The sequence below is a fragment of the Amphiprion ocellaris genome, chromosome 20, assembly GCF_022539595.1.
Source record: "Amphiprion ocellaris isolate individual 3 ecotype Okinawa chromosome 20, ASM2253959v1, whole genome shotgun sequence".
Lineage (NCBI taxonomy): Eukaryota > Metazoa > Chordata > Actinopteri > Pomacentridae > Amphiprion > Amphiprion ocellaris.
The window spans coordinates 28,160,156-28,183,042 of record NC_072785.1 but is presented as its reverse complement, the minus strand read 5'-3'; the positions used below and the strand labels follow the sequence as shown (position 1 = coordinate 28,183,042).

At 37.0% G+C, this 22,887-nt stretch overlaps 4 protein-coding genes across 7 annotated transcripts in view; 3 read left to right on the top strand and 1 right to left on the bottom strand.

Annotated features, from left to right (window-relative positions):
* Positions 1-544: 544 nt before the first annotated feature.
* Positions 545-2,023, top strand: LOC111580113 (golgin subfamily A member 6-like protein 22). Its single transcript, XM_023287703.3, has one exon. It carries the CDS (start codon positions 564-566, stop codon positions 1,677-1,679), a length of 1,116 nt encoding a protein of 371 aa, XP_023143471.2. The 5' UTR covers positions 545-563; the 3' UTR covers positions 1,680-2,023.
* Positions 2,024-6,762: 4,739 nt separating this feature from the next.
* On the top strand, positions 6,763-11,764 carry cfd (complement factor D (adipsin)). Its single transcript, XM_023287701.3, has 5 exons — positions 6,763-6,918; positions 7,014-7,170; positions 8,409-8,550; positions 9,627-9,917; positions 11,333-11,764. Exons 1-5 carry the CDS (start codon positions 6,786-6,788, stop codon positions 11,522-11,524), a joined length of 915 nt encoding a protein of 304 aa, XP_023143469.2. The 5' UTR covers positions 6,763-6,785; the 3' UTR covers positions 11,525-11,764.
* An 836-nt stretch (positions 11,765-12,600) lies between these two features.
* Positions 12,601-16,435, bottom strand: LOC111580111 (GTPase IMAP family member 8-like). Its single transcript, XM_023287700.3, has 3 exons — positions 16,061-16,435; positions 15,131-15,952; positions 12,601-14,332 (listed from the first exon to the last, which is right to left on the bottom strand). Exons 1-3 carry the CDS (start codon positions 16,068-16,070, stop codon positions 13,626-13,628), a joined length of 1,539 nt encoding a protein of 512 aa, XP_023143468.1. The 5' UTR covers positions 16,071-16,435; the 3' UTR covers positions 12,601-13,625.
* Positions 16,436-18,148: 1,713 nt separating this feature from the next.
* Positions 18,149-22,887, top strand: part of dnaaf9 (dynein axonemal assembly factor 9) — a 39,437-nt gene continuing 34,698 nt past the window's right edge. For 3 of the 4 annotated variants that reach the window (XR_008600039.1, XR_008600040.1, XM_055006082.1), the window contains exons 1-8: positions 18,149-18,424; positions 19,103-19,182; positions 20,354-20,479; positions 20,568-20,692; positions 21,100-21,196; positions 21,357-21,463; positions 21,559-21,636; positions 22,013-22,114. Coding sequence is in view for 2 of the 4 variants with exons in the window: in XM_055006082.1 (XP_054862057.1) it covers positions 18,243-18,424; positions 19,103-19,182; positions 20,354-20,479; positions 20,568-20,692; positions 21,100-21,196; positions 21,357-21,463; positions 21,559-21,636; positions 22,013-22,114 (897 nt within the window). In the remaining 2 variants the exon portion in view is untranslated. The remainder of the gene's footprint in view (positions 18,425-19,102; positions 19,183-20,353; positions 20,480-20,567; positions 20,693-21,099; positions 21,197-21,356; positions 21,464-21,558; positions 21,637-22,012; positions 22,115-22,887) is intronic. The other variant, XM_023287685.3, reaches the window with a different exon arrangement.

The following is a 22,887-nucleotide window of genomic DNA, read 5'->3' as shown; positions in this document are numbered from 1 at the left end:
CAAATTGCCTTCTGGCAGCCTTGAAAAATCGCCAACGTTCACGCACCTTTCTGTTTTCAAACGCATTGTCCGTTGAAGTCGAGGCCTTTGATGATAAAAAGGCTCTGACCTTTTCAAAGTTCAGGGCCATGTCAAAGTGGGGTCTGCTCAAGTGAGTGGTGAATTATATATATTATTATTTTATAATATTTTTAAGTTTTTTTATTTTATTTTTTAATTTTAATATTTTTATAATTTTATATATATATATATATATATATATATATATATATATATATATATATATATATATATATATATATATATATATTAAAAAAACTAGCAGCAAAGTGATAAAACAAGACACATAAAACAACAACACACTGTCAAAAGATGGAAGGCACATTCTTTTGATGATGTCACAGAGGTGTCATGATGATGTCACAGAGGTGTCATGATGATGTCACACACAGAGGTGTCATTATGATGTCACAGAGGTGTCATTATGATGTCACGCACCCAAAGGTATATAAAGCCGGGCGGAAACTCTGGTCCGGTACTGACTGTAGGCACACAGAACCAAGATGGGAGCGAACGAAGGCAAACAGCAAGTGAAAGCCGGAGTGAAGAAGCAGATCGAAGAGTGGGAGGCTTCGGTTGCTCAGAGCCTCCAACGAAACAAAGTGGAGCTGATGAGGACTTGGAGCTCAGCAGAAAGAACTCAGCTCAAACTACAAATTGAGACCCAGAGCGGCATCCTGGATTTCCTCCATGGAAGGAAAACAAAGGTGAAGGATGGCTCCAGGGATCAGAGGGATGAGGTGATCTCTCTGAGGATGGAGCTCACAGCGTCCCAGAACGACCTGAAGGAGGCTTACGACCATCTCAAAGCTGAGCAGAAAATACATCGAGACCTGAAGCTCCAACTGAACGAGTACCGGACCAAGCTGCCGGTGGAACGAGACGAGAATCGGAAGCTGACAGCTCAACTGCAGGAGGCACAAGACAAGAATCAGAAGCTGACAGCTCAACTGCAGGAGGAACAAGACAAGAATCAGAAGCTGACAGCTCAACTGCAGGAGGAACAAGACAAGAATCAGAAGCTGACAGCTCAACTGCAGGAGGAACAAGACAAAAACCAGGAGCTGACGGCTAAACTGCAGGAGCAACAAGACAAAAACCAGGAGCTGACGGCTAAACTGCAGGAGCAACAAGACAAAAACCAGGAGGTGACGGCTAAACTGCAGGAGGCCCAGAAACAACTCCAAGCAGCTGCTGTAGAACGTCCAGAAGGTCCTGAAGGTCCAGACATTGTGGAGTCTTCAGAAGAAGCTGATGATTCTGAAGAAGAGTTAGAGGAGAATAAAGTGGACGTCTCCCAGACCGGCCAGGTAACGGAGACGGAAACCAGATTTTCCTCAACTGGACAAACCACAGCAGACGAGGCTCCTGCTGAAGAAGAAGAAGAAGATGAGCTTCCACAGCTGAAAAAGACAGACAGGAAGAAGAAAAAGAAGAAGTCCAACTGGTTTCTGAGATTGTTTACATTCGGCTGTGCAAGAGCAGAAGATGATGATGATGATGATGATGATGAGGATGAGGTTGATGATGATGATGATCATCATCATCATCCTCCTCATCATCAGCGTGATCGTCTTGAGCCTCCGGAGAGCAGATTTTTGGTCTACGGAGACATCTGATCTCCAGATACATGATGATGGTCGTCTGGGCCCAGAAGTTTAGTTTAGAAGGTTTAGTATCTAGGAATACTTCATCAGAGCTGCTGTTAAAACAATCAACAAAAAAGCACTAAAGCAGCGATGAAGGGCAAACGTTTTTTATAAGAAATAATAAATGCAAAACTAATCTGACTTGTTGATTCTGAACACTATTTAACGAGCTGCCGTCTTTTAAATCACTTCTGAACCACTTTCACAGACTTGTTTTGTTTTCATGTGAAGTTTACTTTCAGCTTGAATTAGTTTCAGTCTTCTGTTCCGCATTCTTTTTTCTATTCAATTTCAGTTTTAATAAACATATTTAATTTAACACAAATTCAAATTATGTGATTGAAATTAAAATTTTAAAACAGAATTGTTTAAGTGGAGTAATACAACTTCAATTCATGATTTGAATTATTTTTAAAAAAATACATGATTGATTATTCAAGTTAAACTGCAAAATAAATGATTCAGATTCCATTTTTATTGGATTATAATAATTATTAGTATTGAAATTTAACCATACGAATTCAAATTATGATGCTTCCAGATCTATTTTTAATACAAGTAGTCAAAGTGAAACAGTGCAAAATAGGAATTATTTGATAAGGAAACTAAAAGAGAAAATGTGTAAAATAACAGTGAATCATTTTGAGTTTTGTCCAGTTTTTTAGGGTTAATATGTGAGTTGATGTGTTTTTTAAATGTGATTTTTCTTGATATTTTCTGCATTTTAGCAAAACAGTTAAAATCTGTGAAATAAGAGCAATTTGTACTTAAAATTACACCAAAAACATTTTTTTAAAAAATGTAACGTTAATGTTTTATTTCAAACATTCAGTACAATCGAAAAAAAGAAAATGCTTTGGCTCAACAACGAGAAAACTGTTTTTAGTTTACAACAACTTCTGGTGAAATTATCTTCGAATAATTTCCACATTATTTAAAAAGGAGTTTTATGTGTTATATGTTAAAAAAATAAAATAACAAATTACCACAGTTATGAACAGACGTTTTCAAGTTGTGATGATGAAACACTGGACATCTAAAGTAAAAAATCTATTTTAGTTTCTGATTCTTTTGTTCAGACAGTCGGTGAATGGATAGATGTTATTTACCTGCTTGACAGTTTTGGCAACACTCTCGCCTTCCTCAGAAGCGTCTCACTGACAGCGTGACGTGTCAGTCGGCAGGTTTTGACAGCCAGCATTTTCGACACCCCCAGTAGAGTCGCCAGATGCGCCGGGCCAACCACGCCCACGCCGTAATGGCATGTCGTGGTGAGCCCAACGGACCCGACCATCCCACCAGGCATGCTGCATCCCCCGCCGTCCTATTTCCTCTGGAGTATGGTGTCCCAGGTGTGGGAGAGCATGAAGCCTCCCTCATCCCTGTTCATGGCTCTCTCCTCCCGCCTCCTGATCTCCATCGCCTCCTTAATCCAGCGTTTCACTTTGTTTTCTTCCGTTCCGATGATTCTTGCCCCGTCCCAGTCCATAACATGATTGTTCCTTTCGCAGTGGTCAGATATTGCAGATTTGAGATTTTCCCGTTGTTGCTGTTTCCTTTTTGCATTCCTTCTGATGTTCTTTTCTCCTTGTGTGAAATGTTCTCCCCGATGTATGTGTTATTGCAAGAGTTGCATGGTATCTCGTAGATGACATTGCACTTATTGTTCTGCTCGATATTGTCTTTTGGGTGCACTAGTAGTTGTCTAAGTTTTATGTGTGGTTTTACGGCGGTGCCTATGTTGTGTTTTTTCATGGTTCGTTGGATGGGTTCTGTGATCCCCGGATATACAGTAATGTGACTATGGTTTTATTGTTGTGTGTGTCTCATGCCTGTTGTTGTTTCTTTGTTATGCATTGTTAGTTTCTTTTTGACTGCTTATTAATAATAATAATAATAATAATAATAACTATTGTTATTTTACCATTGTTATTATTATTTTTTTTATTATTATTACTACGTTGGTAATTAAATTGTTTTTGCATATATAAATGACCTTCATTAAATATTAAAATACACAGTATTTCTTGTCAAATTAAAGCCAAAAACAATCTATTTTAATTACTGCAGAGGAGTATATTTTTTTTTATACTTTTATGTCTTGAATATTATTTATTCATCATTGGCTGAAGTCGGCTATGAAGCTCAAACATGGTCTTTTTAAAGGTTGTGTATCTTCTGGAGTGCAAAGGAACGCTAGAGTCCTTTATGAACCACAGCTACAGGCTTGGGGAGAAAATAAATCAGGTCGACAAGACAGCTACTTTATAAACTAATTACCAGGTTCCACAGACTTCTGCTCAAACTAAACCCATTTGGATAAAATGTTTCACTTCTAGATCCTCTCCTGCATCTCCACCACAGATAAAATCCTCCAAACACAACTTTTCCAGCAATATTTCTTCTGCGGTTCACAGCAGGATTACTGCATCCAGGCAGCAGCTTTTTCTCTCAGCGATAAAGCTGCTGGTTTATCAGCAGAGCTAAAGGTGAAAACATCTGGAAACAGCTGCTGACGGTAAATAAGACAAGCTGGGATCTGTTAGCTGAACTACAATTATAGGATCTGAGGATGTGAAGCCTTTTGAACAGACAATTCAAAAAGATGCATCTCAGTAGTTCCATAATCTGCCTTAACTTTTACACAAAGAGTAATTACACGCTGCTGAAGGTAGAATTTAGTGAACACAGCTGCATCCTGTGTGGAGAAATGAATCTGTTCAGCTGCTCAGGGTCACGTTCTGCATGTTCCAGTTAACATGTTGTCAATCTATCATCGCCTCTGTAATGATGTCTGCTGAGGTTTGATGTCTGCTTCAGGTAATGTCTGAGCTTTTTTCTTTTTGTCAGAAGGTGTTGAAGTTCTTTACATCAGTTATCTGCAGTGTAAAAAATAACATGAAAAAACGTATATTCACAAAAGTTGCCTATTTTCTTTTTCAGATTCATTCAAAAATTATCACAAATATTCAAATGTCTCATGCCAAATGCATGAGACAAAAAATAATAATAAAAAACGGCAAATACAAGCAAACGGCAACAAAAACACTAAAAAAATTTGTGCTGTTTTGCCAGCTGAGGCACCATAAACCACTGTAGAAGAACAGAAGATGTCTCATGTAAAATACATGAGACAAAAAATGTCAAAATTGTAAATAATGTCCGGATCAACTGCTCCTTTTTACTTACCAAGAAATATTTTTTAAAAAAGACACAAAAGCAAGCAAACAACAACAAAAACTGTGGAAAATGTTACTATTTGGCAGCTGAAGTGCCATAAACTGCTGCACAATAACAGAAAATTGCCATATAACTATATACATACTGTACATATTATTTAATATCAACACTTTAATATTGTAATTATAAGTATTTAATGATTTTTTTTTTATTAAATCCATAAATGTTGCAGGTGGACGAACTGTTTTAACACTGAAGATCTGTCAAAGATAAGATGAGAGAAATAAGATTTTTATGTAAACTTCCATGTGCAGACTCACACTGTTATGCTTAATATAACCTAAGATTCTTGTGATTTAAAACTCATTTTTTTTATTTCTTTATTTGATAGGGACAATACACATTAATGAAGGTCTATTTAGGCAGCAATGGATGTAAATATGCCAGATTATAGCAATAATGCTAATTTACATCCGCAGTCCCTTCTTCCTTTTTTTTTTTTTTTCTTACAAAGATTTTTAACAAGAAACTGTTCAGGCCCCTGGTGGCATGGTACCATGAAGATCTAGCTCCACGGCATCAGTTACCATGGAGAGCTAGCTAAACAGCGTTAGTTACCATGGAGATGTAGCTCTACAGCATCAGTTACCATGGAGATCTAGTTTCACAGCATCAGTTACCATGGAGAGCTAGCTAAACAGCATTAGTTACCGTGGAGATGTAGCTCTACAGCATCAGTTACCATGGAGATCTAGCTCCACGGCATCAGTTACCATGGAGAGCTAGCTAAACAGCGTTAGTTACCATGGAGATGTAGCTCTACAGCATCAGTTACCATGGAGATCTAGTTTCACAGCATCAGTTACCATGGAGAGCTAGCTAAACAGCATTAGTTACCATGGAGATCTAGCTCCACGGCATCAGTTACCATGGAGAGCTAGCTAAACAGCGTTAGTTACCATGGAGATGTAGCTCTACAGCATCAGTTACCATGGAGATCTAGCTCCACGGCATCAGTTACCATGGAGAGCTAGCTAAACAGCATTAGTTACCATGGAGATGTAGCTCTACAGCATCAGTTACCATGGAGATCTAGTTTCACAGCATCAGTTAACATGGAGATCTAAATCTGTTGTATTTCTTTCAGTTAATCGATAAATTATTAAAAATAATGTCGATTAGTTTTCCCCCAAGAATAGCATGTTTTTGAAAGCCTATTGTCATAGAGAAGTAAAGAAACGAGAAAATAATCTAATTTGAGTATTGGGAATCTGAGAATTTGGGCTTTTTTTTATCTTGAAAAATAAGTTAAACAGAAAAATTGATTTTCAAAAATGATGACATATAATTTTGTGTGTAAACATGCTGCATTATCTTTCTCATTAAATTTTTACATTAAAACTTAAAAAAAAACATATATACTATTTACATACAGTGTCAGTGAATGAGGTTAGAATAATATTTAGTAATAATCACAAGTAGGTGAAAAACACTTCCACATTGGCTGCGTTTCATGTTTTGCTGCTGTATTTACGGGAAGAAAAGCAGCATAAAGTGTTGTGTACCTGTTCTGTGTTGTGTTTAAGTACATGAGGTCAGTAGGAGTTCGTCCAAATCTGAATTATGCAACTTTAAAATGTCGTGAAACTGCAAAATACTGTACCATGTGTTCTCCAAAATGTCTGCATGTGTCTGTGTCTGTGGATTCAGTTTGAGATAAACGAGACGTTTTGAAATTTGACTCCCTAAATGAACGAGAAATATCAATTTTGAGTGCAAAAAAGAGGATAAAATAACAAATTTACCGACATGTTTAATGCTTTCCTGTTTTTCCTTCCAGGAAACAGGAGGACTGTCAGACTCCCACTTGCTTCTTGCACAATATCAGCTTGATTTATGTTTCCTGTGTTTGCAGTAAAAGCCTTTAAAAACTGCTCAGTTTCTGCCTTTGGGTTTAGTTCAAACGGCATCATGGTGTCGGAGAAAGAAGCTCTGCTGGCTGCTTTCATCGCTGCCCTCGTTGCACAGAGTGAGTTTCATGTCGTGTTGCAGATTTCAGATTGTCTTGTTGTGTTTCTTCGTGTTTTTGCTGCAGATTTAGAGGTAAAAATGTATGAACTTCAGGTGCAGCGATCATCGGCGGCAGAGAGGCAGCTCCACACTCTCGGCCCTACATGGCTTCCATCCAGGTACCAGAAGGAGAAAACCTGAAGCACGAATGTGGAGGTTTTGTGATTGCAGATCAGTGGGTGATGACTGCAGTTCACTGTATGCCGAATGGGTGAGCACATATTATTACAATTATGATGAATTATGGACAACAGAAAGTGCAATATCAGGATAAATCTGCAGAAAATGTGATTCTCACACCTGTAAGGCTTCAGTTTGTGGTTTGATATACGCTGTAAAGCAACATATTGTAGAAAGAAACATTAATATTCCAGCAGCCGTCACAATAAAAGTACCTAAAATTACAGAAAATATCTATTTAATAAAAAAACAGCATTTGTCCAGAATTTAAATACACACTCTAGCTTTAACTTTGTGTATTTTTTACAAGATAACTCTCATTTAACAAGAAATCTGTAAAATTACGGAATCAAAACACCTTTACCTCTTAATTGTCACTTGGTGAATCTAGTTTTAGAACTTTATTTATAGTATTAAACCTAAATGTAACAATTAAATAAATAGAATGAAAGTATTCATGAATAAATAAATACAATTTATGTTCCATCAGCCAAGATTGGCTGATGGATAATAGATAATAGAAAATATCCATCTCATAAAGTGATTTTTTATAATCAAAATGCATTTTCTAGCCTAATTTTACAGAGTATGTGCCCAGTGTGTGTTATTTTTTAACATTTTAATGTTCATTTTGTGTATATTTTGCAAGCTATCTCTTCTAAATCTGTAAAATTAATGACTCAAAACACCTTTATTTGTGAAATGTCACTAATTGCATCTAATTTTAGAACTTTATTTACAGTATTAAACCTAAATGTGACAATTAAATCTGATAAATAGCAGGAAAGTTTTCAGAATAATTAAATAAATAAGTAAAACTATAGCGTTCCAGCAGCCAGGAAGGGCAAAAAGGTAAAAATAATAGAGAACATCCATCTCATTAAATGATTTTCTATCATTTTCTAGCCTTAATTTTGCAGATTGTGCATGTTTTGCTGTTGTTTTGTTTATCTGATGCATATTGTTTTATTAACTGAAAACTATTCACAGTTAATGCTGATGTTAGTTTACATTAGTAAAAGTCTATGTATGTGATTGTACTGGTATTTTTGTGTATTTTATTAGGAAAAATCTCCATAAAAATGTGATTCTCTGGGTGTAAATGTTTTTTGTGTGAGAGCTGCTTTAGTTCAGATTGTGTTTATGAATTTTGTGGATGAATTGACTCATTAAATGTTAAATATTGTAGTAGAATTTTCTGTTTTCACTGTAGAATAGTACCTTTCACAGATTATTCTAAACTATAATAACGTTATGGTCTTTCTGCAGAGCAAACGGCAGGAAGGTGGTTCTGGGTGTCCACTCTCTGAGTGAACCTGAAGAAACAAAACAAACCTTTGACATTTTGGAGCTTCACAATCATCCGGACTTCAGCGTGGTGAACTACGACAACGACATCGCTTTAATTAAGGTTAATGTTTATTTTGTAATTTATCTGAAGCATAAATTGTACAACAGAACTTTCAAAGTTGATCAACAACTACACTAAAAAAGGGGGGACATTTTTATAACTATAATTTTTGTAGAAAATTTGAAGTAAAATTTCTGAAATGATTGATTTTAAACTGAATTCAAGTTGGGGTAAGTTAATGAAATAGTCTACATGAATTTTTGTTTTATATACATTGAAGTCAAGTCCTCTCCCCTTCCTACACTGTAAAAAAAAATATTTATTTGTTTGTTTATTATTCATTGCAGTTTTGTCAACAATCTGCTGTCAGTTTACATATTTTACCTGTTTTGTTAAATTCTGAATAATATCAAATAAAATCACAGAAGATGTTTTAATTTATATGGTAATGTAAAAAAAATAGCTAAAACGTAAAGAATTATGCATTTTTATGAATGGAAATTTGCTTGTTCTCACACATTTAACTCTAAAATCACACTATTTTCATTATATTTAAATCAGAAAAAATATGTATAGATATCTGCCATTATTCAAAAGAAAAAAGTTGTTCAGATTAAAAATTAAAATGAAAGATTTTTTTAAAAATTATTTTTGCATAATTGCCCAGTTTTGTCAAATTGCATATAATGCCTAGTAAAATTTTAGAAAAATAAGTATTATTTTACATTTTTGTTGTTCAAAAAGAAAAACAAATGCAAATAATGTCCACGTCAAGAATCTTAATTTTTACAAATAATAATTTGTTCTTTTACAAAATGTGATGATGAAATCACACAACTGTATTTGAATCCATTAATATATATACATATAGATATATTTTTTTAAAAGACAGTTGGTATTATTCTGTTATTTTCTCAGTTATTTATTTTTTTATTTGCAGTTTTTAACTGTTACAGCATAATTTTTATGTATTTTAACTGGCACAGTTGCTGCCAAATTTTTGCCTTTTTTTTTTTACTGTTATTAGTATTTTAAAAAAAATTTACAGTATAAAGATAGAACTTGTGAATTTACACAACATGCAGCAAAACTAAACACGTCTTAAAACTAGTTATTTTTTTGTGTGATTTTTGCAGCTGGATCATCCGTTCAACGCCTCCGACGCCGTTAAAGCCGTAGAATTCCTCCGAGCCGGCGGTACGAACCCCGACACCGATGCAGAGGTGGAAACAGCTGGATGGGGGTCTCTGGACAACCTGGGGTCCCGACCGGACAAGCTGAAGGAGGTGGTGGTGGAGGTGGTGAACTCGGCCCGGTGCAGACGCAGCGACTACTTCGGCAGGAAGTTCACCAGCAACATGATCTGTGCTCATAAAGTCTGTCCAGATCCGTGTGACCAACCACACAAGAAGGAGGACAGCTGTGATGTGAGTTCGACTTCCTTCTCTTCTACCAATAGAAATGGGGAAGCAGGACGAAGCAGCTGCCATTTTGTATTATTCGCTAATGCAAATGTCGCTAAAGAACTAAATTTAGGCCTACAGTAGGAACAACAGACTTCACTGGGATAGTTTTTCAGCGTGAATAATAAAATTTGATGGCAACAAAAAGCAAGTTGTTGTGGAAGTTCAGTGATGTTGAGGCAGAGACAGAGAAACACTGGAGACTCCCAAGAGAGACTCCCAGCATCAGTTCTGAGGATTCTCTCTCTCAAGGAAATACCTTCGAAAAGAGAAAGAGTCATTTTTCATTCACATGAATGAACCTGTGATTTCTAGTTATTTACAAAAATTCTGACATCACAAATGGTTCATAACTTCAGAGTAACATCCAAATATTCTGTCTGAAGAAAAGTGCACTTGTCCGATGCTTTTAGTCTGACTGTACACTGTGAAAGAAAAAGGTAATATTCCGTCAGCCAGGATGCAAGATAAAGTTTTTTTTTAAAAACAAAGCAATAGAAAATAACCATCTCATAAAAATATAGTTGTTTTTTTAATTGTCTTTATTTAACATGAGATCGTGTCATTTTTTTTGTTTGATAAAGCATGTTTACAATAATGAATTTACCTATAATGTGTAATCATTATTTATATAATTTTACTTATACTATGATGACAAAAAAATGACACGTAGACTTATAAAAACACATTTTTGTTTTGATTATTTTACAATCATTTAACATTTAGAAAGCAAATCTGCGTCAAATAAAAAAATACATACTTAAAAATCTAAAAGAAATATGTAAAATTGCAATAAAGTTGCAATTCTATTTTAATTGTCTTTTTACACAGAAAAAGGATTTTTTTGCCATTTTCAATGAAATTAGCTACATGTAATAATCATATAATTGAATTTATTATATTATGATGACAAATATTTATAGAGAGACTGATAAAAACACATTTATTTAGCATTCTTGTTGTGATTATTTAACAATCTTAACATGTAACAAGCAAATCTACATGAAAAAATATACTTAAAAATATTAAAGAAACATATGTAAAATTACAATAAATTTGTAATTGTATTTTAACAATCTTTTTACACACAAAAAGGATTTTTTAGCCATTTACAATTACAGGGTTTTTTTTAGGTTATTTCACATTAAACATGTAAGTTAACTGCTTATTTTTGTCATTTGTTCATATTTTTGTGTATTTTACACTGAACCAATCTGTAAAAGGCTTAGGAAAAGTTCAGTTTTTACCTTTCAGTTTCACTCACTGCTAGCGAACAGAAGTCACACTTGTAGACTACATTATTATCAGATGCAGGTTCAAATCAAATGTTTTTTGAGCCCCTTTCTGCTTCTTTTTTTGTTTTTTATGTCGTCTCTCAGGGAGACTCTGGAGGTCCGCTGCTCTACAACGGCGTTGCAGTCGGCATCACGTCCAACGGAGGAAAGAAGTGCGGCCAACTGAGGAAACCTGGGATCTACACCATCATCTCCCGCTACACCGAGTGGATCGACAAAACCATGAACCTGCAGCCGACGGGAGCTCCAGACCAGCCAGCGGACCAGAGAAGTTAAACATTCTGACGCTTTTAGTTGGCAACAACCACGTTTCTGCCAAATCCTGCTTCCTCTGAGTCACTGATTTTTCTGCTTAGATATGAAGCACATGTGTTTATGAGCTGGACAGAAGAGCTTCTTTATCATTAATGCTTGTTTTTATGGCTAATGTGGACACACTGCAATCAGCTGCACAAACAAATTAACTTCAATATGTATTTCATATCATTTTATTAAATCGCTTTATTAATTCCTTCATACAGCGTTGAGTTGTGTTGAGATTTTTTAGTAGAACAATTACTATAACTGCAATTTTGAGGTACTTTACTTGAGTATTTTCATTTTCTGCTACTTTATACATCTACACCACTGCATTAATTTTAGAACTTTAATTGCTATATATTTGTCAGATTCCGATAACAACAAACTATCATCCAAATACAATCCATATAGGTCTGTAATCTAAATCTGACCTTCTTCCAACTACAATATATACCCAAAGATCAGAGAGAATCATTGTTTGCATGAACTGCTGCTCAGTCGGTGTCACTTTTCCTCATGTCAGTAAATCTTACTCGCATAACACAGTACAAATCCTGATGTGTTTTTTTTAAATCCTGCACTGACACATTATTATAAGACTTCAATATATAATATAATATATTCTTCAAATATAAAAAAACAAAAATCAGGATCAATTCAAACAAAAAAAACATCGTTTACAGGTTAAATTACAAGATATTGCAGCAACCTAAGTCGTGCATGGAACAGAAATAATGTAAGAGCTGCTTAAACGTGGTTTTGCATCAGTTTTGCTCTCTTTTTATCAGTTTCTTGGCACTAAGTACATGTGAGGAATGACTTTAAGGCTTGAAACTGTTGGGAAATCAATATATCAACATGCAGATCTGGCAAACTTGTCAGTCTGCATACCGAAGACGAAGTCCAAAAGTAAATAAAGTGTGCAGCTGTACTTCTTCCTTTTCCTCCCTTTTCTGCTCTGTGCAGATAAATAATTACTGATGTGCTCTGGAGGTTTGTTTAGTTTGGAAAATCCCACATATGCCATATTTTTTGTTGCTCAATTTTCTTTAAAAAAAAAAAAAAAAAAAAGCATTTATGTAGATAATTTTTTTACACAATTTAAAGGAAACTGAGGACTGATTTCCTGTAAATTATAAGAGATTTTATTCATTTACAGCAACAACTCTAAAAGCATGACAGCATTAAAAGCATGACAGCACAGTTACATACCAATAGTAGCAAAAAAATCTGACTTTAAAGGTAATCTAATCCAAAATGCCAGCAATAGTAGCTCATTTCACACATTTCTCAACAAAAGTGAACATTAGAGGCTTCAGAGAGGTAATATTAATTAGATTATACTACTTTTGACAAGTTTTACATATGAATTATTCCATTTCAGATCATCAGTGTTCTCTGATTTGCTTGTCACAATAACACAAAGCAACACACAAATAATGCACTTTTTGACCAATATTGCATGTTATGAGAAATAACAATAATTTGCTTGTCGACCCACTTTTAGCACATTTTTTTGCAGTTTGAAATTTGAGGCTGTTTAAACAACAATATCTCAGGAACTATTAAAGATAAAATCCTGAAATTTACACTGTTATTTCTCATCAATGTCATTTAAAAATATTCCATTTGTTTTGTATTATAGTGACAAGCTGCTGCATATGGTTTGGAAAATAACACTTTTGTACTGCTGCTGTATCAATTTTCTTTATTAATAAGAACTTAAAGATGGGATTTTTCTCTCAGGCTTTTTATTCATATTTCAAACTCAACTATAATTACAGATAATTTCATATTTTTGTTTAATATTTAAGATACTGAATCAATGACTTGATGAGTAACAACAGGGCAAATTACAGGTTTTTATTTTGAAAGGTTCCTGAGATATTATTGTCTAAACAGCCTCAGATTTCACTTGCTGAAAGTGAAATTAATTAAGCTGAACTTTCACAGATAGCTTTATAAATATCCGTAGTTGAGTGCTGTAAAGATTTCAGGTAAATCCGAGATGGCTGAGCAGGAATTGTTCCTTAAAAAGATAAAGATTTGATCTATACAATGTTCTCCTGGCTGCAAATTATTCCTCTCTTAATAAAAGGTTCACTTCCTGAGCTCCCTCCTTTCTCTCTTCAATCACTTTATTTCTCTCCTGCAGCTCCTGAACAGAAAATCTTTTCACTGCATACGACCGTCCTCCGTGTGAAGCATCCAGTTTGTTAATTCCTGACAGCAGATCCTTCACCTGAGGGTAGCTCAAAGCATTCTGGGACTTTGCGACGTTCAGCTCGTAGTATCGACTCCCGCACTTCCTGACGAGCTCCTGCAGGGCGGGATGAGCTCCGGCCACGTAGCCGTCGATCTTCTCCCTCGCTTTGGCCTCAAAGTGGACAAAGAGGATGACGGCATGTTCCGCAAACTCCCGTCCGAAGATCCTCTGCAGGCGTCCCAGCATGTCGCCCTCCCCCTGGGTGAAGCGTCCCACCTGCAGCACCAGCAGGAAGACGTGGGGTCCAGGTAGAGCCAGGGCCAGGCAGTCCTTCACCAGCTCCACGTCCTCCACCCCGTCCTCGTCCCACAGCTCCGGCGTGTCCACCAGAATCAGCCGCCTCCCTGCCGCAAACACCTCCTTCCTCTCGCAGGTCGTAGTGGTCGGAGGCGCCTCGTGGCCGGATCTGCTGACCGAGTACCGGTTACCTGCCCGGTCCACAATCAGATTCACAGCTGAAGACTTCCCGCTGCCGGAGAGACCCAGCAGGACGACGGACAGCTTCTTAGCCTCATCACCTGAAAGCCAAAAGAAAAGGAAGTCAGAGAGTGTTGTAGTAAAACTTCATTTGAGGGGATTAGAAGCAGAGTGGTCTAACCCACCCCCAAAGAGATAAACCCAACCCAAAAATCCAAACTGACTCTAGATTCTTCCAGTTAGGTACAGGGTTGATTTTAAAATCCTTTTGTTTCTAAGTCTCTGAATGGACTGGCCCCAGAATATTGATCTGACCTTGTTAAGGTGCATCAACCATCCAGAGCCCTGAGGTCAGCTGACCAGATGGATGTTCCTCGATCCCTCATGAAAACCAGAGGAGATCAAGCCTTTGCAGTTGTGGCTCCCATGTTAAGGAACACATTGCCCCTCTCTGTCTGCAGTCTGCCAATAGCCTCTCCATTTTTAAAACACATCTATAGACCCACTTGTTTTGTTAAAAAAAACTCAGAAAAAGTGTCCCAAAATTAGATAAAAATTGTTCTAGAATATTGCATTTTCAAATTTTAGTAACTTTTATGTGTATTTGTGCAGGTTTTTGGAGTACAACAAAGTTTTGGAGTCTGTATTTGTGTTAATTTTGACAAATTTTAAGTTAAAACTCCAGAAGAAACTAAAAATGGGTGTCTGCAAAGGCACTTCAACAAAAACAAATTTTTATTTTGTTAAAAAAAAGTCTGAGAAAGTGTCCCAAATGAGAAAAATATTGATTGAGAATATCACATTTTCACATTTTAGTAAATTTTGTGTGTGTTTATGCAGATATTTATAGTTCAGGAGGGTTGCTAGTCCGTATGTGTCTGATATAAAACCAGTCTTACCATCAGTGCTGCTCATCTGCAGCTGCAGTATGGCCCTGTGGCTGATCAGAGCCTCCTCCAGACTCTCCCTTTTAGTCTCGTAGTGTTTCTCCTCAGCTGCTTCCTTCTTCCTCTCCTCGGCGTGTTTGGCCTTCAGCTCCTTCAGCTCTCTGGATCTTCTCTCCTCGTGCTGTTGAAGCAGCAGCCTGAAGGCCTCCTCCTTCTGCTCGGCCTCCTGAACCTTCTGCTTCAGCATGTTCAAGGCCGAGTCCTCCGTGCTCCTCTTCTTAGCTGCCGTTAGCATCTCTTCAGTGTACCCGCCCACCCCGTTTTCAGCCAGCATGAAGTCCACCATCTCCAGCAGAGCGAGCAGACCTTCAGCCGACATGAAGCGACAGTATCTGCCGTCACAAGCGTTTATTAAGCCCAGCAGGGCGTCGTCCAGCGTGTCCACAACCTCCCCGTCCTCCACAGACAGGACCACCAGGTATTTTAAGGCCTCGGCTCCAAAGTGGGCCTGCAGGATCTCCACCATCCTCCTCTCCTGCATGGTGTAGCATCCACCTCGGATCAGCAGCAGGAACATGGCAATCCCTTCCCTGCAGGAGTTGAAGCAGCCCTCCATGGCCTGGCTCATGGCCTCTTCCGTCACGTCTGCTGTTAAATCTGCATAATGCAAACTGACGGAGTGATGCTCCACCGTCACGTCACAGATTTGGTTTGATCCCACAGAGCTGAAGCGACATTTATCCCCAGAGCTTTCCTTCAGCAGTGACTTCAGAGACGACCATTCCTCCACCGTGGATATCACCACCATCATCTGCCTGCTGTCAGTCACACTGTCTGCACAACAACACACAAACGACTTACAAACTGACACTTAATGCTTCACATAATTCATTAGGAACACAGGAAAACGCTGATTTTCATGTTCAGAACTTCACTACTCACTGTGAGACATGTTTCCCTGCAGGTGAAGTCGCCTCTGAGATCCTTGTCATCTAAAGAAAACACCTGAAACTGGATTCTCTGGCTCTGAAACTCACATTATACCAGCAAACAAACGTTGCTTCCTGATTACAACATTTCATGTGACAGTTTGTTGTCCAGGAAGTGCATTCCACAACAAGCAGGGCTGATTAACGCATCTTCCTCATGCATCTACAAAATGCAGAATAACTCGGCTTTATTTTTCCCTCATTATGGAATTAAAACAGGGACAGTATAGGTTGTCGTTGAAAAAGTAAAATTTGTCATTGACAAAAAAGAATTTGTCATTGAAAATGCCTGTGCTTTCAGAGACAAATATTCTTTTTTTTTACACAGTTTTTATTCAAAGTTTTTTTCAGACAATTTTTTTACAGACAAATTCTGTTTTGACAGATACATTTTTTTCCACAGATAATTTTATTTGATACATTTTTTTTCAAGACACATTTTTTTCTTAAAGAATTTTTTTTTCTAGAGAAATTTTTTAACAAAGTTTTTTAGACAAATTTTGTTTTTACAGATATTTTTTAAGAGATTTTTTCAGACAACTTTTTTCAGTAATTTTTTTTACAAAGTTTTTTAGAGACAAATTTAATTTTTTTATAGTTTTTTTTTTTTTTTTTACAGAGAAAGTTTTTCTTTTTAAATTATTCTACAAGAAAAATAGTAATTATTGGATGCAACTCGTTGCTGTTGGTTGTTAGTGATGGCCAGACTTTAGTCTTCAGTAGCAACCCCTCACCAAAATGTTCTCTTTCACTCATTACACTCACTGGAGCAATATCTGTCCAAACAGTCCATTTTAAAAGTCATGTTGAATATTTTATATGTTTTTGTGGTTATTTTGTGTCTCTTTGTGGTCATTTTATGTATTTTTGAGGTTGTTTTGTGACTCTCTGTGGTGATTTTGTGTATTTTTGTCATCATTTTGTGTCTCTTTGAGGCAATTTTGTGTATTTTTGTTGTATCTTTATGTGTCCTTGTGGTCATTTTGTGTATTTTTGTGATCGTTTTGTGTCTCTTTGTGGCCATTTTGTGTATTTTTGCGGTAATTCTGTGTTTCTTTATGGTCATTCTGTGTATTTTTGTGGTTGTTTTGTGCATTTTTGTGGTGATTTTGTGTATTTTTGTTATCATAATGTTTCTCTGCAGTGCATGTTCTCTCTTTTTCCCTACATTTTTTTCAAAAATGAAAAAGATCCCCTTTATCACAATGCAAGCTCAGAGACCTTTTCCACACACGCACACACCTATATTCATTTATACACACACACACACACACACACACACACACACATTTATATATGCTGTGTATGTATATGTTTATATTTATTTTATATTAGAGGAATTTTTAGCCAAAAGAAAAGAAGTGTTATTTACAGAAAGAGAGCAGCAAAGAGGCCAGTGGACTCATGTCCAATATGAAGTTCATGTGGGTACAGTTGACATTTCTACCAATCTTCTGTACATGTTGATCATGATGGGAAACTGAAGTATCAGTCGGCCTGATTCAGCTTCCTTCCCCCACATTAACCTATCCACTAAATTAACTGCTATCTGCACGGTTATTCCAGTCTCCAAGACATCCTGCGATTGTTTCTTGTTTTGCATTCCTGCTGAATCAGCCACACTGCAGGAATTCCCCCAAAACACAGGAGCATGTTATTGTTAGGACATGCAGGATAAAATGTGGGCCAATGTCTTTGTAAACACCACGAAAATAACTGGGAATAACTTTACAGAGACAGATTTTAATTTTTGAATTACCTTATTTGCATTTTTTATTGCACCTTAAAAGAAATACTATAATACTAGTACGGCTGTGGAGTTAGTACAGATGCAGGAATCCCCCAGTGCTGTGATTACTGAGGGGTTGCACCATCAGCTACAGCTGCTGCCTGCCGCTGTCAAACGGCCCAAAACAAGACCGTACCACATGGTAAAATGGGGAAAAGGCCTGGCAAAATCGAATCTATTTGTCTCTTGTACTAAAATAATTTGCCCAATACGACTTAAAGTACTATATGATTGATTAAACTCCAATTTGTAATAATAACGAGAGTTTCATATCGTCAGAAAGGCCCAGAACTATTGTTAAGATGTTCCGCATACCCCTATTTCCCGACTGGTTCGCCCCGTTGCCATGCTATCTTGTGTAGACATTCTCCAGGGTGATGGAGAAGAAAATGTAGTAACTCGGTCGGGAAAAAAAGGGGAAGAAAGTACGCCGTGCTGCTCCGTTTTTGCGTTAACCGAGACAACCGTTACAATGGCCGGTATGAGGAGAGTTAATGGGAAATTCTCCGGAATAAAGCCCGCCGTCAGGTAATGTTTTTATCGAGCCGCGTTGACGGAAACCACCCCCCACCGGAGCGGGCGAGCTAACGTGGCTAACGTTAGCATCAACGTTTGTCCGTTAACTAAATCTATAAATAACGTTAATGAGCAGTAATGCTAACATTTGCTAGCTTTAGGTCGTATTGCAAGTGTTAAATTAACATGTAATGCTAAATAATATTAATTTAGTTGTATAATAGCATCCATTCCTAGAAATCCCCCACACCCTAGTGATTTTTATCGCCCAAACCTACAGGTAACGTAAATGCAGAATTGTGTTGGATCAGTTGAATGTACTGCAATCCCCAAAACTAACAGCCGAAACTTGCAAACATACAAATCTTTATGAATAAATAATAATAAAATGGAATGCAATCAAGCTAGTTCATTCACAACCCCTGGAACAGTGATATACCAGTAAAATTACGTGTTTATCTTGAAAAAAACCCCCCATCAAATATCATATTTTTTGAGGAAATGCTAGATTTTTTGTTTACAAACAAGATGAAAATTAAATAAATGTACTTAAAACCCTACTCATAGACCTTGTGATGCGATTTTAACTGTCCAATTGCTGTTTCTAAGCTTAAGAAACACTTTAATATTAATTATAACAATGCCATGATGTTATATTTATGTGAATTTTGTTGTTTTTGTGTTTTTCAGTTGCTGTCGCCTGCGTCAGGTCCAGGCTCTGCTTTTTGAAGGAGGCACCGCCACTCCTGACGGCATCCTGTGCTCTCTGGGTATGTTAACATGCAAACTTAATTCATGTTTAACCTTTATTTATTCATGTGGCCTGGTAAACTGTGCTTTATTGGACAGATGTATGCAGATTTAAGGAATTTCTCAATGCACTGACACAAAAACGCATGCATTCAAACAAAGGCAACAGGTTACAGAAAGGAGAATGAGTGTTTCACTGCTAGCTTTAGATATGTGGAGAGGAGCATGGTTTAAGTGAACCGAAACTTCAGTGCAATTGTGCAAGTCCTGATCATAGGAATAAAAACAGCTATTAACAATTCATATGCATGAGGTAAGTGGATGATAGTTCAACGGAGCAGAGGTCAGCGTTGCCAGAGGCTCATTCCATCTCACATCATCGAATATTTCTGCTCAAAGTTTCTGCTTAGGCCTCTCTGGGTTGCATGGCACTTTATAACAGAAAATATGGATATTTATACAGATATTTGTGGTATTTTAGCTTGGTGTATTAAATACTTTCCAAGATTAAGAGACATAAATACATTGCCTACCTGTCTACCTACCTCCAACATGTTTTTTTGTTGCACAGATTGAAATTTGAGGCTATGTTTTAATGCAAATGTTGAAGAAAAAAGTGTGAAATGTTAATTGATAGTTCTCAGCATGCCATCGATTCAGAATCTCCAATATTAGACAAACAGATCGAATAATTTCTGATTATCGTGGAGTTGAAATTGAAAAAAGGTTAAAGCTGTCATAAAAAGTCTGATCTTTGAGCACACACTGACAAAAAAATGATAGTACGTAAGTCAACTGGTGATATTTTCTAAACCATATGTAGTTGCATGTCACAGTAATACAAAACAAAACACACAGAATAATTTATACCAATGTTTCAGATTCTGAAGCAATGGCATGGTAAAAAAAAAATAGTCATTCAAGCATAGTCTCAAATTTCAACTTGCAAAATATGTGATGAAGCATGTGATGGAGCACAAGGTCTCTGATGATTTGAGCTGGAATAACCCTGAAATAAAATAGTAAGTGTGTGATGTACAAAATATGTGGTAGTTCATGCTTTGGGATTCAGAAAGAGTTCTTCATGTTGCCTGAAGAGTCATGGTAAACTATTTTAAAGAACAGACAGTAATTTGAACCGTCTTTATGACCAAAGCTAACAAACATTATGGCCTTTTTCTTGTGTTTTAGGAATTGACAGCAGATATAATGAAGGATGCACTGAGCTGGCCAAATACTTGTTCTATGGACTGTATGAACGAAATCCGGTGAATCTGGAACATGTCATTGAGGAATTTCCTGAAGAAATGCTGGATGGTGAGTGTTTATCTCTACATTTTGAATAATTTCTTCGTGCTCGCTGTAGCTGTTAACTCCTCTAACGCATCGCGTGTCTTCTTGCCAGATGTGATCCTGCTGATTAAAGCCGAGTGCGTTCATCTCTACTGCAACCCGCTGAACTTCAGTTACCTGTTGCCTTATGTGTCTCACTGGAGGAACCTGCATCTCTACTGCATGACAAAGGCAGAGGTTAAAAAACCCTTTTCCTCCCCTACAAAACCTGTCATTCCTGTTTTTCACAGTTTCTGTATGCTTAAGCTCGACATATGAACCATACCAAGAGTGTTTAGGCGTGTTGACATATCACCTGGCTGCAGTTTTGTACATACACAGGCTGCACAGTAATCACAGCACATTTATTTTCATCAAAGCACGTTCTGGCTGTTTGCAGCGAACCTACAATTTGTGCACAGGTGGCTACATCTCCTCACACCTGCTGTCTCATGTAGTCGTAGTGACTGGCAAATGTGTGTCATTGCTGTACATTGTAAATTAGTCACTTTGCAGCAGTGCTTGTAATCATGATTGTACCCTTGAGATTCAATCCCTTTCTATGTTTTGTGTACCTGTGTAATTTTCCCCACCTCCATGTACAGTATGAAGATGAAGAGGCTGCAGAGGAATTCAAGATCTCCAGTTTTGTTTCGATGGTGCAGGATTGCTATCGTATCGGCGTTCCTTACAGCTCCCAAGGTACAAATGATCACATTTTCATCTCCGCATTCATTTATTACACCTGTGTTTAAGACAAAATACTGCATCATATTATGTAGTTTCATTCATTTTACCTACTGTTTCTCTTTAATTACACCAACAACACAGTGACTTATACTTTCCCTGCTGTTTATTTTAGGACACATCCAGAGGTTTGATATGTTTATGGTGGAAAAGTGGCCCCTAATTCAAGCGTTTGCCCTGGAAGGTATCGGAGGAGGAAGCTTTTTTACCATGAAATATGAGGTACAGTCAACCAACGGCAACAAAACATCTGTATGATGTTCTTGTGGTGCTACATTTCTTGTTTCATTTTGTTTTGTGTCTTCCTGCCTTTGCAGCTCATGGACATGAGTGAGAAGCTGTGGCAGGTTTACAACAGACTCGATCCAGTGTCCCTGGATAATCTACTCACAGAAGTACTGCTGAGTTTAACTTTTCATCAGTTGTTCAACCTTTGACAGGCTTTTAACCACAAAACCTACTTGTGTGACATCTGGAAATTCTTTTAAAATCTTCATAAATCCACTGCATTTATTAAGTATCATCATTGTCTTTTTAATTTACATGAATTGAACAAAGGAAGTTGTAAAGTTTGTTCTCCTTGTCCATAAAATTATCTAAAAATATGTTTTTGCTGAGCTCACGTGTAATTATGTGATTTTAATATAAAGTGTTAGTCATCCATTAGTAATTGTAATATTTCTGACTGATTAAAAATCATTTAAGGTGTGTGAGGTATGACCACTTAACATGATGGGGATTCTAACCTCTGTGCTGTTTGTTGTATTTCAGGACCTGGTGAGCTTTGAGAAGCAGTGGAGTGGCTTCTTCTCCAGCATGGACCTGGAGAGTCATCTGTCCATCTTGGAGCTTTCTGAAGCTCAGGCAGGAGAGGTATGTTTACAGGAACATAATCCGGCAAAAATAAAACAATCTTTTGGACAGTAATTTATTGCCCCTTATTCATATAGTTAGCAGTTTTTGATAGGGTAATGTTTGTCTCAAAGATTTCTCTTATAAAGTAAGATATTTTAGCGCATTGATTCTTTACACAAAAAAAAGATTAACAGTACTGAATGACCAGCTGACCCTAATTGTAAATGGGGCTGTTTTGTTGTCTGCAAAGGCAAAATATCACCAAAATCAAGCACCATTACAGATGGGTTGCACATTTCTTGCTGTGTAGATTAAAGTACACCCTAAACTTTGTAACTTAAAACCAGATGTACAGCACAGTATGAGACAAGTGTATTTATTAGGGATTATTGTGGATTGTGTGTTGGCCCGTGTCAGCTTTCCAGTTTCCAGTTTTACCATCAAAATAAAACAAATGGAAAATTAGTCAGAAACATTTCCTTATCTACTTTTTCCCCTGATTCATGAATACATGTGAACATTCCTCATAGACTGGAGGCCTAGGCCAAATTACTGTTGTGTTCATCAGATAACATAAAAAAGTAGCTTTTAATATGTGAGTGTGAATCCCCCCAACCCCTGCAACTGATGCAAGAGAGTGTGTGTATGTAATGTTAAAAATCCTCAAATAGCTGTGGCCTGTAGGCTGGCTTTCTGTGGACTGCTCCCTGAGGTGGTAACGGTACAGCCCAACCACAAGTTCAAAACACACAAATGGGATAATTAATCAGTTTTAATTGTTGTAAAACAAA

Excerpts from the sequence above, each read along its gene's own strand:
- LOC111580111 (XM_023287700.3), bottom strand. Across the intron at positions 14,333-15,130 it reads GCAGATGAGCAGCACTGATG|GTGATGAGGCTAAGAAGCTG; the intron begins GTAAGACTGGTT and ends TTTGGCTTTCAG.
- cfd (XM_023287701.3), top strand. The coding sequence starts at position 6,786 with ATGTTTCCTGTGTTTGCAGTAAAAGCCTTTAAAAACTGCTCAGTTTCT. Across the intron at positions 8,551-9,626 it reads ACGACATCGCTTTAATTAAG|CTGGATCATCCGTTCAACGC; the intron begins GTTAATGTTTAT and ends TGATTTTTGCAG. Across the intron at positions 9,918-11,332 it reads AGAAGGAGGACAGCTGTGAT|GGAGACTCTGGAGGTCCGCT; the intron begins GTGAGTTCGACT and ends GTCGTCTCTCAG.
- LOC111580113 (XM_023287703.3), top strand. The coding sequence starts at position 564 with ATGGGAGCGAACGAAGGCAAACAGCAAGTGAAAGCCGGAGTGAAGAAG.